The 12,694-nt window shown below is 29.0% G+C and overlaps 4 protein-coding genes across 13 annotated transcripts in view; 2 read left to right on the forward strand and 2 right to left on the reverse strand.

The window, feature by feature from the left end:
* Positions 1-788, reverse strand: part of LOC124422600 (flotillin-2) — an 88,087-nt gene extending 87,299 nt beyond the window's left edge. Inside the window, exon 1 of the mRNA XM_046959278.1 lies at positions 504-788. Within this exon, the coding sequence (XP_046815234.1) occupies positions 504-552 (49 nt within the window). The 5' untranslated portion in view covers positions 553-788. The remainder of the gene's footprint in view (positions 1-503) is intronic.
* Positions 789-1,297: 509 nt separating this feature from the next.
* On the forward strand, positions 1,298-4,808 carry LOC124422593 (zinc finger protein 341-like). Its single transcript, XM_046959265.1, has 9 exons — positions 1,298-1,488; positions 1,612-1,686; positions 1,774-2,047; positions 2,126-2,396; positions 2,487-2,681; positions 2,755-3,318; positions 3,409-3,678; positions 3,759-3,971; positions 4,047-4,808. Exons 1-9 carry the CDS (start codon positions 1,458-1,460, stop codon positions 4,227-4,229), a joined length of 2,076 nt encoding a protein of 691 aa, XP_046815221.1. The 5' UTR covers positions 1,298-1,457; the 3' UTR covers positions 4,230-4,808.
* Positions 4,582-9,286, forward strand: LOC124422592 (endothelin-converting enzyme homolog). 5 transcript variants are annotated; one of them, XM_046959262.1, is made up of 15 exons: positions 4,874-5,098; positions 5,172-6,186; positions 6,269-6,376; positions 6,434-6,527; positions 6,590-6,785; positions 6,863-7,003; positions 7,097-7,189; positions 7,263-7,442; positions 7,510-7,641; positions 7,707-7,868; positions 8,005-8,117; positions 8,187-8,383; positions 8,513-8,667; positions 8,748-8,900; positions 9,017-9,286. In XM_046959262.1, the coding sequence occupies exons 1-15, from the start codon at positions 4,886-4,888 to the stop codon at positions 9,233-9,235; spliced, it is 3,171 nt and encodes a 1,056-aa protein (XP_046815218.1). In that variant the 5' UTR covers positions 4,874-4,885; the 3' UTR covers positions 9,236-9,286. The 5 variants fall into 5 exon arrangements, with proteins under 5 accessions (XP_046815215.1, XP_046815218.1, XP_046815216.1 ...); XM_046959259.1 differs by adding an exon at positions 4,582-4,712 and having other exon boundaries at positions 4,840-5,098; positions 6,863-7,189; positions 8,005-8,383; XM_046959260.1 differs by having other exon boundaries at positions 6,863-7,189.
* On the reverse strand, positions 9,056-12,550 carry LOC124422599 (phosphatidylserine synthase). 6 transcript variants are annotated; one of them, XR_006941890.1, is made up of 7 exons: positions 12,417-12,550; positions 11,466-11,787; positions 10,550-11,374; positions 10,139-10,361; positions 9,960-10,032; positions 9,367-9,541; positions 9,056-9,231 (listed from the first exon to the last, which is right to left on the reverse strand). XR_006941890.1 is itself a non-coding variant. In XM_046959276.1 (6 exons), the coding sequence occupies exons 2-6, from the start codon at positions 11,717-11,719 to the stop codon at positions 9,486-9,488; spliced, it is 1,431 nt and encodes a 476-aa protein (XP_046815232.1). In that variant the 5' UTR covers positions 11,720-11,787; positions 12,338-12,461; the 3' UTR covers positions 9,281-9,485. The 6 variants fall into 6 exon arrangements, 2 of the variants coding, with proteins under 2 accessions (XP_046815232.1, XP_046815233.1); XR_006941888.1 differs by having other exon boundaries at positions 12,338-12,461; XR_006941889.1 differs by having other exon boundaries at positions 11,466-11,818; positions 12,338-12,437.
* Positions 12,551-12,694: the final 144 nt, after the last annotated feature.

Raw genomic sequence — 12,694 nt, forward strand, 5'->3', positions numbered from 1 at the left:
TTTTATCGAACAATTTATATAATTCCTAATACTAGATTATATTATATAGATGATAAACTTATAGATGTAGCAACACAAAATTTAATCCTTTTAACGACAATTGTTTAGAAATTGATCCCGATATAACTTTTACAATGATATTTGTTTTTAAACAGATATTAATCCAAATTGAAAAAGAAAAAAAAGAAAAAGAAAGAAAAAAAAAAGAGAGAAGTAAAAATGTCTGTTTTGTCTAAAATTCTTTCAAAGGTACAAATTATCAATATTAAACCAAACATATAAATATTATACAATTTAGAAATATTTTTTTGATATGATAAAATGCATAGAGATAAATTTTGCATGCGTCAATCTTTTAGCAACTAAGTATTAATATAAATTAATATTAAGTGTCATTCAATTTCATTGTATGATTCATTCAAGATTCAAGCATAGCAGTCCTAAATCAACATTCCGCATTGCTTGAAGTAATATAAATATTAAATAAATAATGCTAAATGTACCTGATACAACGAGGGCTTCGTTTGGACCACAAGTGTGAATGTTTCCCATTGCCTAATAATCTTCTTTCTAAGTAGATGCAATAACAAACCGGCACTGCGATGGAACACCACTAATTCGTATAATATAGACACTTTTATCGCGTTTATACAACAAATATCTGCTAAGACTCTTTCGGAGGACACAGTCGGCTCATTAATAACGACTATTAAACACGATTTAATCTAAATGAGAACTATTAAGGTTACAACGTTACGGGAAGCTCGCAAAGCCACTACCCAAAATTATTTGTAGCTTTTTCAAGCCTCTTAACTACGCAGTGCTGCCAATGTCATACGAAACGCCATCTACTGTTAGCTTTTGAAAGCTATCCACTTTCGATTATCACAAGATTATCATGCGATTATCGATTTTTTAATTTAACCTTGTATACACATTAATAATAAATAAGGAAGAAATAATCATAATCCACGAATTTAAACATCAACGATTATACTTAATTGTTATTTTTATTTTTTAATTTAATAAATCATTAATATCTTTCTTTTAATTCAATCAATTTTTTAAAGACAACTCTACGAACAAACGATTGTTAAACGAATTGTTAAATATATGACAAAATGACTCACACTTTTAGTTTTGACTATTGCTACTGTCCTTGTTCAAAAAAAATTCTTACTAATTGAAAACAGAAAAAAATTTATAGAGGAAATTCATTCCGTACACTCACATTGATATTATATGTGTATAGTCGATTTAAAAGATAGAATCGTTGTTGTTGGTCGACATATCGATTACCATACACTGCCTTAGGCAGCAACAACGCTGTCACAGCATAGGAATTTTCGATATGTTTTCAACTGGATGTTTGCCTTTTTTTGACAGATTAGACCACTCATGAAGCATTCTGATTGTTGCTTTTCTTTTAAAATGAAGCATTAAATTTACAGTGAAATATGGCACAATCTATTTTCGACGCTCTGACAGGTAAAACTTGCGAGTGTTTTCAGTAGGTGGGGTTAACCAATAAAGACTCAAGAGGATAATATGATAATTTACAAGAAGAAAAGAATAAATTTGCTACTAACGTCGTTTCGTATCCCTTCGTAGGTGTTTCACTCGATAGCCCTTCTGTACAATCTTTAATAGAATCTCAAAATCTTATTACCGAAGTAGAACAATCAGGTATGCATAGAACATTACGTTCACTAAGCATTTTTCATAATGAATTCAAGAGAGTTCATAGTATAAGTTCATTTCTTCAAATTTCAGCAATAGATCAAGATGAAGAAGATATATTTCAGTGTGGAAAATGTAAAAGTCAATTCACATCGCTTCACATGTTCGTTTTACATAAAAGGACACATCAAAAAACGCAAGAACAAACGGTGGATTTGAGTCAATTTTTAGTAAATGACGAGAGTCATATTGTACGTGCTGAAGATACTAGTCAAGATGAATCGCAATATAATCCTCAAGAAACATTCGTAAGGACGGATCAACTCGGAGGATCTATTATACTCGAAGAAACTGATATGTTGTTTAGGTAAGTTAGATTTTCTCTATTTTTGTTGTTAATTTTCTTAAAAATTAATACAAATCTCATATAATGTTTTTTCTTTAGTATGGATCAAGAAAATGCAAATTACTTTACAACTGACTCTACATTTAGTGTTCCAATTATATTAAGTTCCGAAGGTCTTGATGCCTTCACAAATTCTGGAATCATAGGAGATAATGAACCTATGAAAAATGAATCGAAAGAGATATCCCAGATTTTACAAAGTGATATCTCTCAAGAAGAAAATTTGATTAATTCTATAAATTGTAAAACATTATCGCCTGACACAGTATCAATAGAATTGGAAAATGTGGAACAAGCACAAAATTTAAAAGTACACATTGTTTTCATTCTCTTTTTCAAATATATTAATTTGTTTACATATATTATATTTTTATTCAAAAATTTACTTGTGTTATTACAGTATAAATGTGGTTATTGTAGTAAACAGTTCGCAAAAAAATTTTACTGGCAACAACATGAACGGTCTCATACAGGAGAAAAACCTTATCAATGCGTAGTGTGTGGAAGAGCATTTGCACAAAAGTCTAATGTAAAGAAACATATGTCATCACATAAAGTGTGGCCTGGCACTGCCATACACTCACTACCACCTGAGGTATTATTATTATAATATAAATTTATCATTTTATTATATATTAAATTTGCAATTAATTAGTAGTATTTGATAGGTTCCACCAGATGGAAGTATAGATCGTACCTATCACTGTCAGTTTTGTAAAGAAATATTTGATTCGTACAAAGCTCTAAAGGGCCATCTCATAGTTTCTCATCTAGCACTGAAAGTGTACAAATGTGTGCAAAGTAGTTGTAGTATGATGTTTTCCGAACTAGAAGACTTTTTGGAGCACACTCGTAGTCACAAACGGTCGGAATATCGTTGTCATGTTTGCGGTGAAGTGTTTAATACTTTATCAGACTTAGGACTCCATCAATATGCTCATTCCGTCCAGAAACAAAAAACGACAGAAAAATATTATTGTTGTTCTATATGCAAATCATCATTTTCTAATTTGGAAGCTTTACAACATCATACAGAAACCACCACACATGACTATGCTTGTTTACATTGTGGAAAGAGTTTCTTGATTGAAAGATTTCTAAGACGGCATTTAAAAACACATGCTTCATCTGCTCGATTTGCGTGTGAAGATTGTGGTAAAGCCTTTAAAACAGAGCAATATTTAGCCAATCACAAATTAATTCATAGCGAGGAAACGCCTTTTTTGTGTCCAGTACGTGTATACTTTATTTCACATTTGTATAATTGTATTAACAAATTTTAATATGTAACAAACTTATTTCAATGTATTTTTTAATATTAGCATTGTCCAGCTAGATTTAAACGAAAGGATCGACTTGGTCGTCATATGCTGATTCACGACTTAACAAAAAGATTAAAATGTCCATTTAGAGGATACTTGGGTTGCATGAGTGAATTTTCACGTCCGGATAAATTAAAAAGGCATCTTCTCACGCACAGTAATATTAAACGCTTCAGTTGCAGTCACTGTAATCGTAATTTTCATCGGGCACAAGCACTCAAACATCATGAAATGAACAAACATAGTTTAAAATGTGATATTTGTTCACACGTGAGTATTTATTTCTATAATTAGTTTATATAAATGTTGAAAATTATAATTACTAACTTATTTCATATGATAATATTTAGGCATTTAAAACTAAGGATCAATTAATTACTCACAATTGTGATCAGTCGATTGAGACTAAAAAGCACACAAGTTCCCAGTTGCCTAAAAAAGCATCTGGTTCATTCAAGCCAAGAAAACCTACTCCAAAGAGACAAATGTCATCAAAGGCTGCTATTGGAGTCGCCGATAAGGAAAAATTAGAGAAATTTAAGGCTGATGAAATACAAAGAAAAGTAATAACACATTTTCTACAAAAATTGTTTTTTCCTAAACAATTAAATATAATTTTTTAATTCTTTTGATTGCAGATTACCTCGGAAATGTTAAAATCAAATGATTCGAAAGATGATTCGAACATTAAAAAAATAGGAAGCAATCCGATTTCGAGAGATATTGGTTCGACAATCGAAGCACTTATACGATGCGATTCGACCGAAAGTGAAATAAAACGCAACACCGATATATACACGATGTATCAAACGGGCGAATAGTTTTTAAATATATTTTTTAATCCTATTTAAATTATATAGCCTATAATATAAATAAGTTATTGTCATAGTACGTGCAATGGGATCATTGAAAAACTACAGGTTGCATTTTACAATAGCGTACGATATTTTGTAGTTTACATATCTGTGATAATTGTATTATAAATATTAACAACATAAGTAACTTATATTTCTCTATGTTAAATATTTTAATTATTGTCTTTTGAACCAACGACATTAAAATTGAATAGAAAAAAAATGTCGATGCATAGAAATAACGATATATATTTTATCTCATTAGTGAGAAACTAATCAAGAAAATAATCTTACGTATGTGACGTGAATCTTGCCTATCTTTAATTGATTGTATTCGGAAGGATGTGGTTATCAAAACCGCAAGCCTTTCCAGTTAAGACCAACCGTCAAGAAAATATGTTCGTTACAGTCAATTTGGACGAAGAGGCCTGTATCGTTAAGATTCAAATTGTACATTTCCTATCACTATTTTACACATAGGATCAAAATATTTTGTTTCTTTTGTGATTATACGGATAATAATAGATATCTATGTAATCGAATAAATATTTTTTGCGTTGCATTTTTTAATTCACAGATAATCAATATCGAAGAAAACAATCTTTAGTGAAAATAAAAGCAAGATGCCTTCACGTGGAAAATATCAAATTGCAAGTCAGGAAGAGCGTAAAATAGCACAAAGAGATCAATCTTTTAGAAATTGCGTAGCTACGCTATTTGTGTTCTTTATATTATTCTTGCTTGTTCTTATTGCAAATTTATTATGGAAAAAAACTAATACTTCTTCATCTTCATCTTCCTCAACTAACGTTGATGAGAAACGCTTAATGGGATACGTAAGTATAATAAATATTAACAATTTCTAATTTCTTAATACATTTAATATTTATGAAAGATGACAACATACAGCAATATAATAATGGATATAAAAAATCAGAAGAAACTACAACTACAACTGGAAACACAATCGACACATCAATCGACATTATTACAGAAGAATATATATCTAGTAATGAAAAGACATCTCATAACTTCGAAAATACAACAATGCAAAAATTTTTAGAAATGAATACTTCAAGAACTTTATCAGATATTATAAATACTCTGAGTAATGATACTATAACAACAAATTCACAAAATCGAATTAGTACAACTGTTAGAAGAATGGAATCTACAGAAGAGCCAAAAGTTCATTATAGCAATATTACTGATACAACCTTATTTGAAAATGAAGTTTCTGAAAACGAACGAGAAAACAGTTCTACAATGACTTTAACAATAATTGCAGAAGCAACAAACGAAAGTATTGATAAAACTGAATCTGATAGCCAAGTATCTACTAAATACTCAACTATTTCTACAGATAATGAATTTGTTTCTAACAGTTCTTCATTTGATCAAATTAGTTCTAAGGAAAATACAAATACTATTACAGAAAAACTAAATAACATAACAACTGCATCTTTTTTCTATCTAAATACATCTGAACTGTCTACTGTAACAAATATCACTAAAAAAAACAATTCTTCTTTAATAAATAATTCTACTAATCAATTCTTATCATCAACAACTTATAAACCTATTGAATTTATATCAGAATCAACAGACTTTACAAAAAGTTTATTTCCACAAGTGGAAAATACCTTTACAAAGGAAACAGTAATAACGAACGAATTTGTAACAAATATATTTATGACATCAAACACAGAGTCTATTTTTACTACAGATAGTTATATTACAGATATTGAAAATAATATATGTAATTCAGGACAATGCAAACAAATAGCTGCTAAAATATTATCCTATATGAATCATTCTGCTGATCCATGTGAAGATTTTTATGAATATGCTTGTGGTGGAATGATAGCAGATCCACAAATCATAGACCTAAATTTGGCAAACAAGGCATATCATAGAATAGCTAGTGTGTAATTCTGACTTTAAAATTATATAATCATATCTTAAATAATTGACAAAATTTTCTAAAAATTATCAAATACTTACAGAACAAATGTTGGAAGATGCTGATAGAGATCCACCTTCTCCATTTACTAAATACTACAACAGTTGTATGAAATATGAAAATATAAATATAGATGAAAGAATAATGATAGGTAAGTATTCAATTTTAATGCAATTAATATTGTTAAATACAAAGGAATATCTTTTAGTAAATGAAGCAATAAATAAAATACAAAGATTTGATCACGAAGAATTTAAAAGTAATTTCACGAATTTGTATGCTGAATTATTAAAAAGCTATAGGTGAGTTTAATGTGATGCTATGAAAGATCTAGTCTATGTTAACACATTAATTTTGTATTAAGCCCTTTATTATTTGACGTGGCTGTGGATCTTGATGAAAACAATCCAAGTTCATATACTATCAAAATAGGACCTGTACTTGATAAAAATCTATTTGATAGTGAAAACACAGATGATCTTTGCTATGCAAGTGAAGCCGAAATACAAAAACAATTTGTTGATCTTGAAGATATTTATGAAGACTATACAACATGCAAGGTACAAAGTGAAAATATACTAAGATTTAATAAAAGTTATATAAATTAAAACAATGTATTTCATATATTTCCTTAAAGCAAAATAATACAAGATTTGTAAGTTCTATAACCAATGCTTTAAAAGCACTTGGAGTTTTTAATAATTCTGATAACATGGAGCAAAATGTGAGCATTACAGTATTTAATATTGATAACGAAATAGTGCAGAAATTCTTTTCTGTAAGTAAAATTATTCTTTTATATATATTATTTTATATATATATATTTTATATATTTTATATATATTACCTACTAATTTTCTCGTTTTGGCAGCTATTTCCATCTGAGAACGAAATTCGTAAAGCATATTTAATGAAGAATTATACTGAAGTGTCAATAGATGAATTAAATAAAACAACTACATTTGTGAGCATCATATTTAATTAAATATTAATTTTATCTATTCTGATAATAAAAATTTATCTAAACATATTTACAGATAAATTGGTATAATTTAACGACTTCATTAATATCCAAAAATGTAAATGCAAAATTCCAAGTTTATTTTTATGAAGAATTAGTAAAAGGTTTACAAAATTTAGAAACTTTTTGGAAGAACGAACCAATGTATTTTCACAATGCTATTTTAAGTCTATATGCACAAAAACTTTATCATGACGTATGTATTTATAATTAAAACATCAAGAATACTTTATTTTAATTAATATATTAATCATTTTTTGTAGTTAATTATAACAAAACATCAAGATATGAAACAACATTGCCTCAAAGTTAGTACAAATCTATTAAGATCTGAAGCCTCTAATTTGTATATGTCTTCACTGTCTGATAAAGAGATTACATTTATGAATCGTACGGTAAGAATATAATGAAATATAGTAAAATCATACACAGAATATAATAACATTGCTCCAATGCTTAGGTAAGAATACTCTTTGATGAACTAAAAGAAACTCTAAAACTAGAAATAAAAAAGAGATCATGGGTAACAGAAGAAGAACGTCAAGCATTGCTGTCAAAGATAAATGATCTTAAGCTTTCTATACCGGAAGTTCCATACTTTCAGTATGAAGAAGAATATAAGGTATAGAAGAGATTCTAATAGACACGAGATCAAAGAATTGCATTTTCCCAAGTGTAAATGACATGCTACAATTAATTTTATTAATTGCATAAATTATATTATTTTCCTATATTCTTAAAATATTGTTTAATTTTAGTTTAATCTATCTGATAATTACTTGGAAAACTCTTTAAATTTGATGAGAAGATATAGATTATCAATATATTCTGTAATATCATTAGAGATAAATCCTGATACACCAAAACAAATGTACGTATATATAGATATTTATTTTACTTATGTCAATGAGATTTTTTATTTTGATATATTACATTGCAGTTGGACACACTATGCTACACCTTTTCAATCGAAAGGCGTTGCAGTTTATAGTTTGAATCTTATTATTATACCTTTTGGTGCAATTGATTATGGTGACGTGTTTATATCAAATTATGAAAGTTCATTTAGTTATTTAACATGGGCGACAATTGGCAATTTAATAGCGCGTCAGATTTCTCATCATTTTGATGCAAATGGTAATATAGTTATATAAATATAATTTACATATAAAACAATTGATAATATAGCTTTTTAACTAATAGCATTAAAAGGCCTTGAGACATTTTTTTTATTATTAAATAATGGCAGCATTTGTTATACCCAAGGTATGCACTATTGGAATCAAACTCGAAACACTACCTGTTCTCTGGTAAGCAAACATACAATGTTTGAAGATTATATATCCTGCCATAAAGATAGTATTTACAAAGAAAAGATGAACATGACACTGCCACTTACTTCTCAGAAAATATCTTTTAAGGTAATATATAACTACCACCACAGATCGCATGGCACACATATTATTTTTTTAAATACTGGTCTCATATAAATTTACTTTAGATTTCAGAATTAACATTAAACGAATATTTCTCCGAAATCATGGGACTTAGATTAACACATGATACTTTTGAAAGGCTACGATCGTTTTCAAAGAATTATCTTCCGTGGCTAGAACCAAACATAAATCAATTATTCTACCTTACTTATGCTCAGGTACCTTTTCACAGTTAAATTTAAATTATTGCTAATTATTATCTCTTTCTCAAAATAAAGCTGCAATAACAGCAATATTCTCTGAAATCCAAAAATATTTATAATGGATTTTACAGATGTATTGTACGAAATCGTTATTGACAACATCTTATATCTCTCTTCATGAAAACGAAGAATTACCTAGCCGTATCCGTGTCTTCGTTTCTGCATCTAACAATAACTTACTGGGCGAAACATGGAATTGTTCTAAAGGATCACAAATTGTCCCCAGTATTACTTGTGATGTCTTTCCATACCTCAAAGAATCAGAAGATACCGAAATCTTTTCCAACTGATTATAACACAAAGAAAAATTATCTTTTAAGATAAAGTACTACTAATAACAATATTTTGCATTTATTCTCAGGAACAAGATTTTTTTTCAAAACACTCATTCATACGCTCATAACAATTAAAACGTACGTACATATATCCAGTCCTATTTTGCTAAGCTTACAAATTCATTCGTACGCTTCAGAACGACTAGAAAGTTGCATAGTATGATAAATTAACCATTAATTTGGTTAATTATTACAAGGTACCGTCTTACTGTTCTTTTTTATCCAACGAATCCACAGATTGTGCGTGATGTGCCATATCCCCTATAACAAAAAATATAATATTGCCAAATTTAAAATAACTTCTTAATGCTTGAATAGACATGATAAAAATGATATTAATAAAAATTCTTTACTATTGTATATACATACATACATATATATATATATATATATATATATATATATATATATATATATATATATATATATATAATTTATAATAATTTACCACAGTTGAATAGATTAGTTATTTCTTTAATACAAGTGTTAAATATAAGAATGTTAAAAAAGAAATATAACTTTCACAGAACTTTTCGGAACCTGAAAATGTTTTGTATAGTTTATACACTGTTTTCATACTATATTTAATAAATACAAATCAAACATTAACAACCAATGTTTAAATAACATTTTTATAGACAGCACTTTTATTTTAGAATGATGCAGCATTAACACATACCACTACAAGTTACATCCAAGCGGCTCTCGTGTAGTTTGATCACAGACTGCTTTTTAACGGTTTTCTTATCCGTCTAAAACAGCAAGCATCATGTAAAGGTTGCACAGAACACACATTACATTAATAAAAGTTAGTTCAAGGATTACTAAGGAATTATAGTTAATAATTATACTACATACCTCAAAGTACTGATGCCACAAAACACAGCCATAGACGCATAACACAGAAACTAGAGACTGACAAAGAAGCCAAAGAAGTATGTTTAAGGCTTGTGTCCGTTCAAACAGTGCTGCACCATGACGGATACAAAGTAATGCTTCCGTTACCATAATGGCACCATATACCCAACACTGAGTCCCTACTCTACTGCATGATGGATCAGTTACATACATATAATATTGCCTATAAATAAAAAAAAAAAGCAGTAATATTTCTTTCCATAGTTTGTAGTAATATACTTGATTCTTGATTAAAAAACAAGTATAAAATTAAGGCACATGCATGCTTCTTTTAATGTTAAGCTATCACGTTAATGCATTAAAGAATATAATTTTAATGTTTAATGTTAATCTATTTAAAAATTCTCTCACCTAACTGATGGAGCAACGATCACTCCAATCAATACCAAACGTGTTATGACGAACGGATGAGAAGGTGGGAATTCATATACATGTTTCAGAAAGAATGTATTCAGCTCAGAAACTTGCCAGAAAATAACTAGCTGGCAAAGAGCTACAAATCGCATATGAGTGCACGTTGGATCTAACCATCTTACGGAAGTCCAACTACCAGGAGTAAATTGAAGAACTGCTCTTTTTAATTTTCCAGTAGTACTTTCTATGTCCCTTATACTGACCCATTTATACTCTCTCATTTCCAAAATAGAACATATCTTTAATCCAACCCAAATGCCAAGACCATTACATACCAAAACATCAAGTATAAAAGCATCCCACCAACATTCAATAAAGTTTGGTAATAAATGCGCGAATGCTATTTCTGTTACTTCCCACATAACGCTAATAGCCCAAAGAATACCAAGATGACGTATAAGAATAGCTTTAAAGGCCCAGCCTAAAAAGTGAGCAAGTGCAAACACATCCAAGTGATTCCATATTTTTTCTATTGTAACATCTGAGCAATTAACACCATATTCCTTATCCATGTCTATGTGGAAAGATGCTAAACCTGGATCCACCCATACAAGAATTTTCCTAACAGTATCATAATTTTGAAATAACATAAAGAGTAAACCCATCAAATAAAGTACACTGCAACCAAAAACGATTCTCCAAACAACTGGATGTGGTCTTGTAAATGGTCCATTTGGAAATGTAAGCACTGATATAATAAGGAAGAAAAAGATAACGCACAACATGCCAGCCCACATGTTGTCCTCCACATTGTTGGTATTCCTACATAGGAATGATTTTATTGTTACTTTTTAAATTACGATTACACATGCAATCTACATAATTAAATGTCAACGTCATTCCTCGTAAGTACCTTGTAAAAGCTGAATAAATTACAGCAGCTATTGAAATAAGAAGCAACGTGATAGTGTGTGGTTTGTAAAAGAATTTAATAGATATATCGTCGACTGGTCTTTCATTAATATTTGGGAAACTATCGGTTCCTTGTCGTAATTTGTGCCCTTCATTATTGTCCGCGCTACTTTTACATTTTGCAACCTCGTTTTCTTCGCTTCTTCTTAGCTTCTTCAACAAGTTATCATTGTCTCGATCCTTATTACAACTCATCTTCGATAAATAACGGTCGTTTTTTAAATTTGTACTTTAACCATCTCACACGTAATTCTCCAATGTTTCTATCCACAATTTCACGTAATATTTAGTTAGCTTATGAGTTAAACATATATTGAAAAAAAAAAGAGGAAAATGACATTAGCGACATCAAACGAAATTCATTTCTAGTAATTCATATTATCTAACAACAGATGGCAGATGATGAAGTTGTTATAACTGAGGATTTAATAAATCGATAGAAATGTAAAGAAATATTGACAAATTAAATAAATAAATCTATACAATAATATACAATAATATATATGTATGTATAATCAAGTAAAATTAATGCTATTGATAGGAATATTTATTTTTATAAAAAATATCGTAAATAATAATTTCTAACTTTTCCTTGTCGTAATGTTGTATGTATAAGCATTCCATTGTTTAGAATTATTTTCATTTGCATTTAATGAGTAATGTATGAGCGATCAATTATTATGTAAAAAATCTTGTTTTTATAATATACGCTATTTATGTGAAATATAAACAGCGTATAAGAATGTGCATGCAGTACAATAATATAAGCCGTGTAAAATTCATTTCTAAGACGATAATAAACAGAAAAAATACCTTGTCGAGAATATAGATATTTGAGCGTAATGGAGATAGTGTAATTCAATATAACCTTAAAAATTGTACAGATCCTTACCGCAGAAAAGTAGGGGAGAATTCTCCCCACTTTTTTTGATACTTCATGACTTTGTAGGACCAACAGGAAAATCCCCAAGAGTAAATATCGCGACATCTGTGTCTATTGCTTCGTAAAGAGAATGCACTTTATCGTTCATTTTTCTTTCCTATTTGAAGTTTAATGCGAAAACGTCTTTTCTGAGTGTTACCGTTTTAATTTATATTTTTATATTAATATGTTTTTACATCTTTTTAAATAAAAATATAAAAACGAAGTAAAACTTTACTCATTGTCAA

The sequence above is a fragment of the Vespa crabro genome, chromosome 3, assembly GCF_910589235.1.
Source record: "Vespa crabro chromosome 3, iyVesCrab1.2, whole genome shotgun sequence".
NCBI lineage: Eukaryota > Metazoa > Arthropoda > Insecta > Hymenoptera > Vespidae > Vespa > Vespa crabro.

Bases quoted from the DNA above. Each gene is read 5' to 3' on its own strand.
- LOC124422593 (XM_046959265.1), top strand. From the start codon at position 1,458: ATGGCACAATCTATTTTCGACGCTCTGACAG. The intron at 2,048-2,125 runs GTAAGTTAGATT...TTTTTTCTTTAG, and splicing joins GAAACTGATATGTTGTTTAG to TATGGATCAAGAAAATGCAA. The intron at 2,397-2,486 runs GTACACATTGTT...GTGTTATTACAG, and splicing joins AACAAGCACAAAATTTAAAA to TATAAATGTGGTTATTGTAG.
- LOC124422592 (XM_046959259.1), top strand. From the start codon at position 4,886: ATGCCTTCACGTGGAAAATATCAAATTGCAAGTCAGGAAGAGCGTAAA. The intron at 6,187-6,268 runs GTGTGTAATTCT...AAATACTTACAG, and splicing joins GGCATATCATAGAATAGCTA to AACAAATGTTGGAAGATGCT. The intron at 6,377-6,433 runs GTAAGTATTCAA...AATATCTTTTAG, and splicing joins AGATGAAAGAATAATGATAG to TAAATGAAGCAATAAATAAA.
- LOC124422599 (XM_046959276.1), bottom strand. From the start codon at position 11,719: ATGAGTTGTAATAAGGATCGAGACAATGATAACTTGTTGAAGAAGCTA. The intron at 11,375-11,465 runs GTACTTACGAGG...ATTCCTATGTAG, and splicing joins ATTTATTCAGCTTTTACAAG to GAATACCAACAATGTGGAGG. The intron at 9,542-9,959 runs GTATGTGTTAAT...TTTTTGTTATAG, and splicing joins CTTGGATGTAACTTGTAGTG to GGGATATGGCACATCACGCA.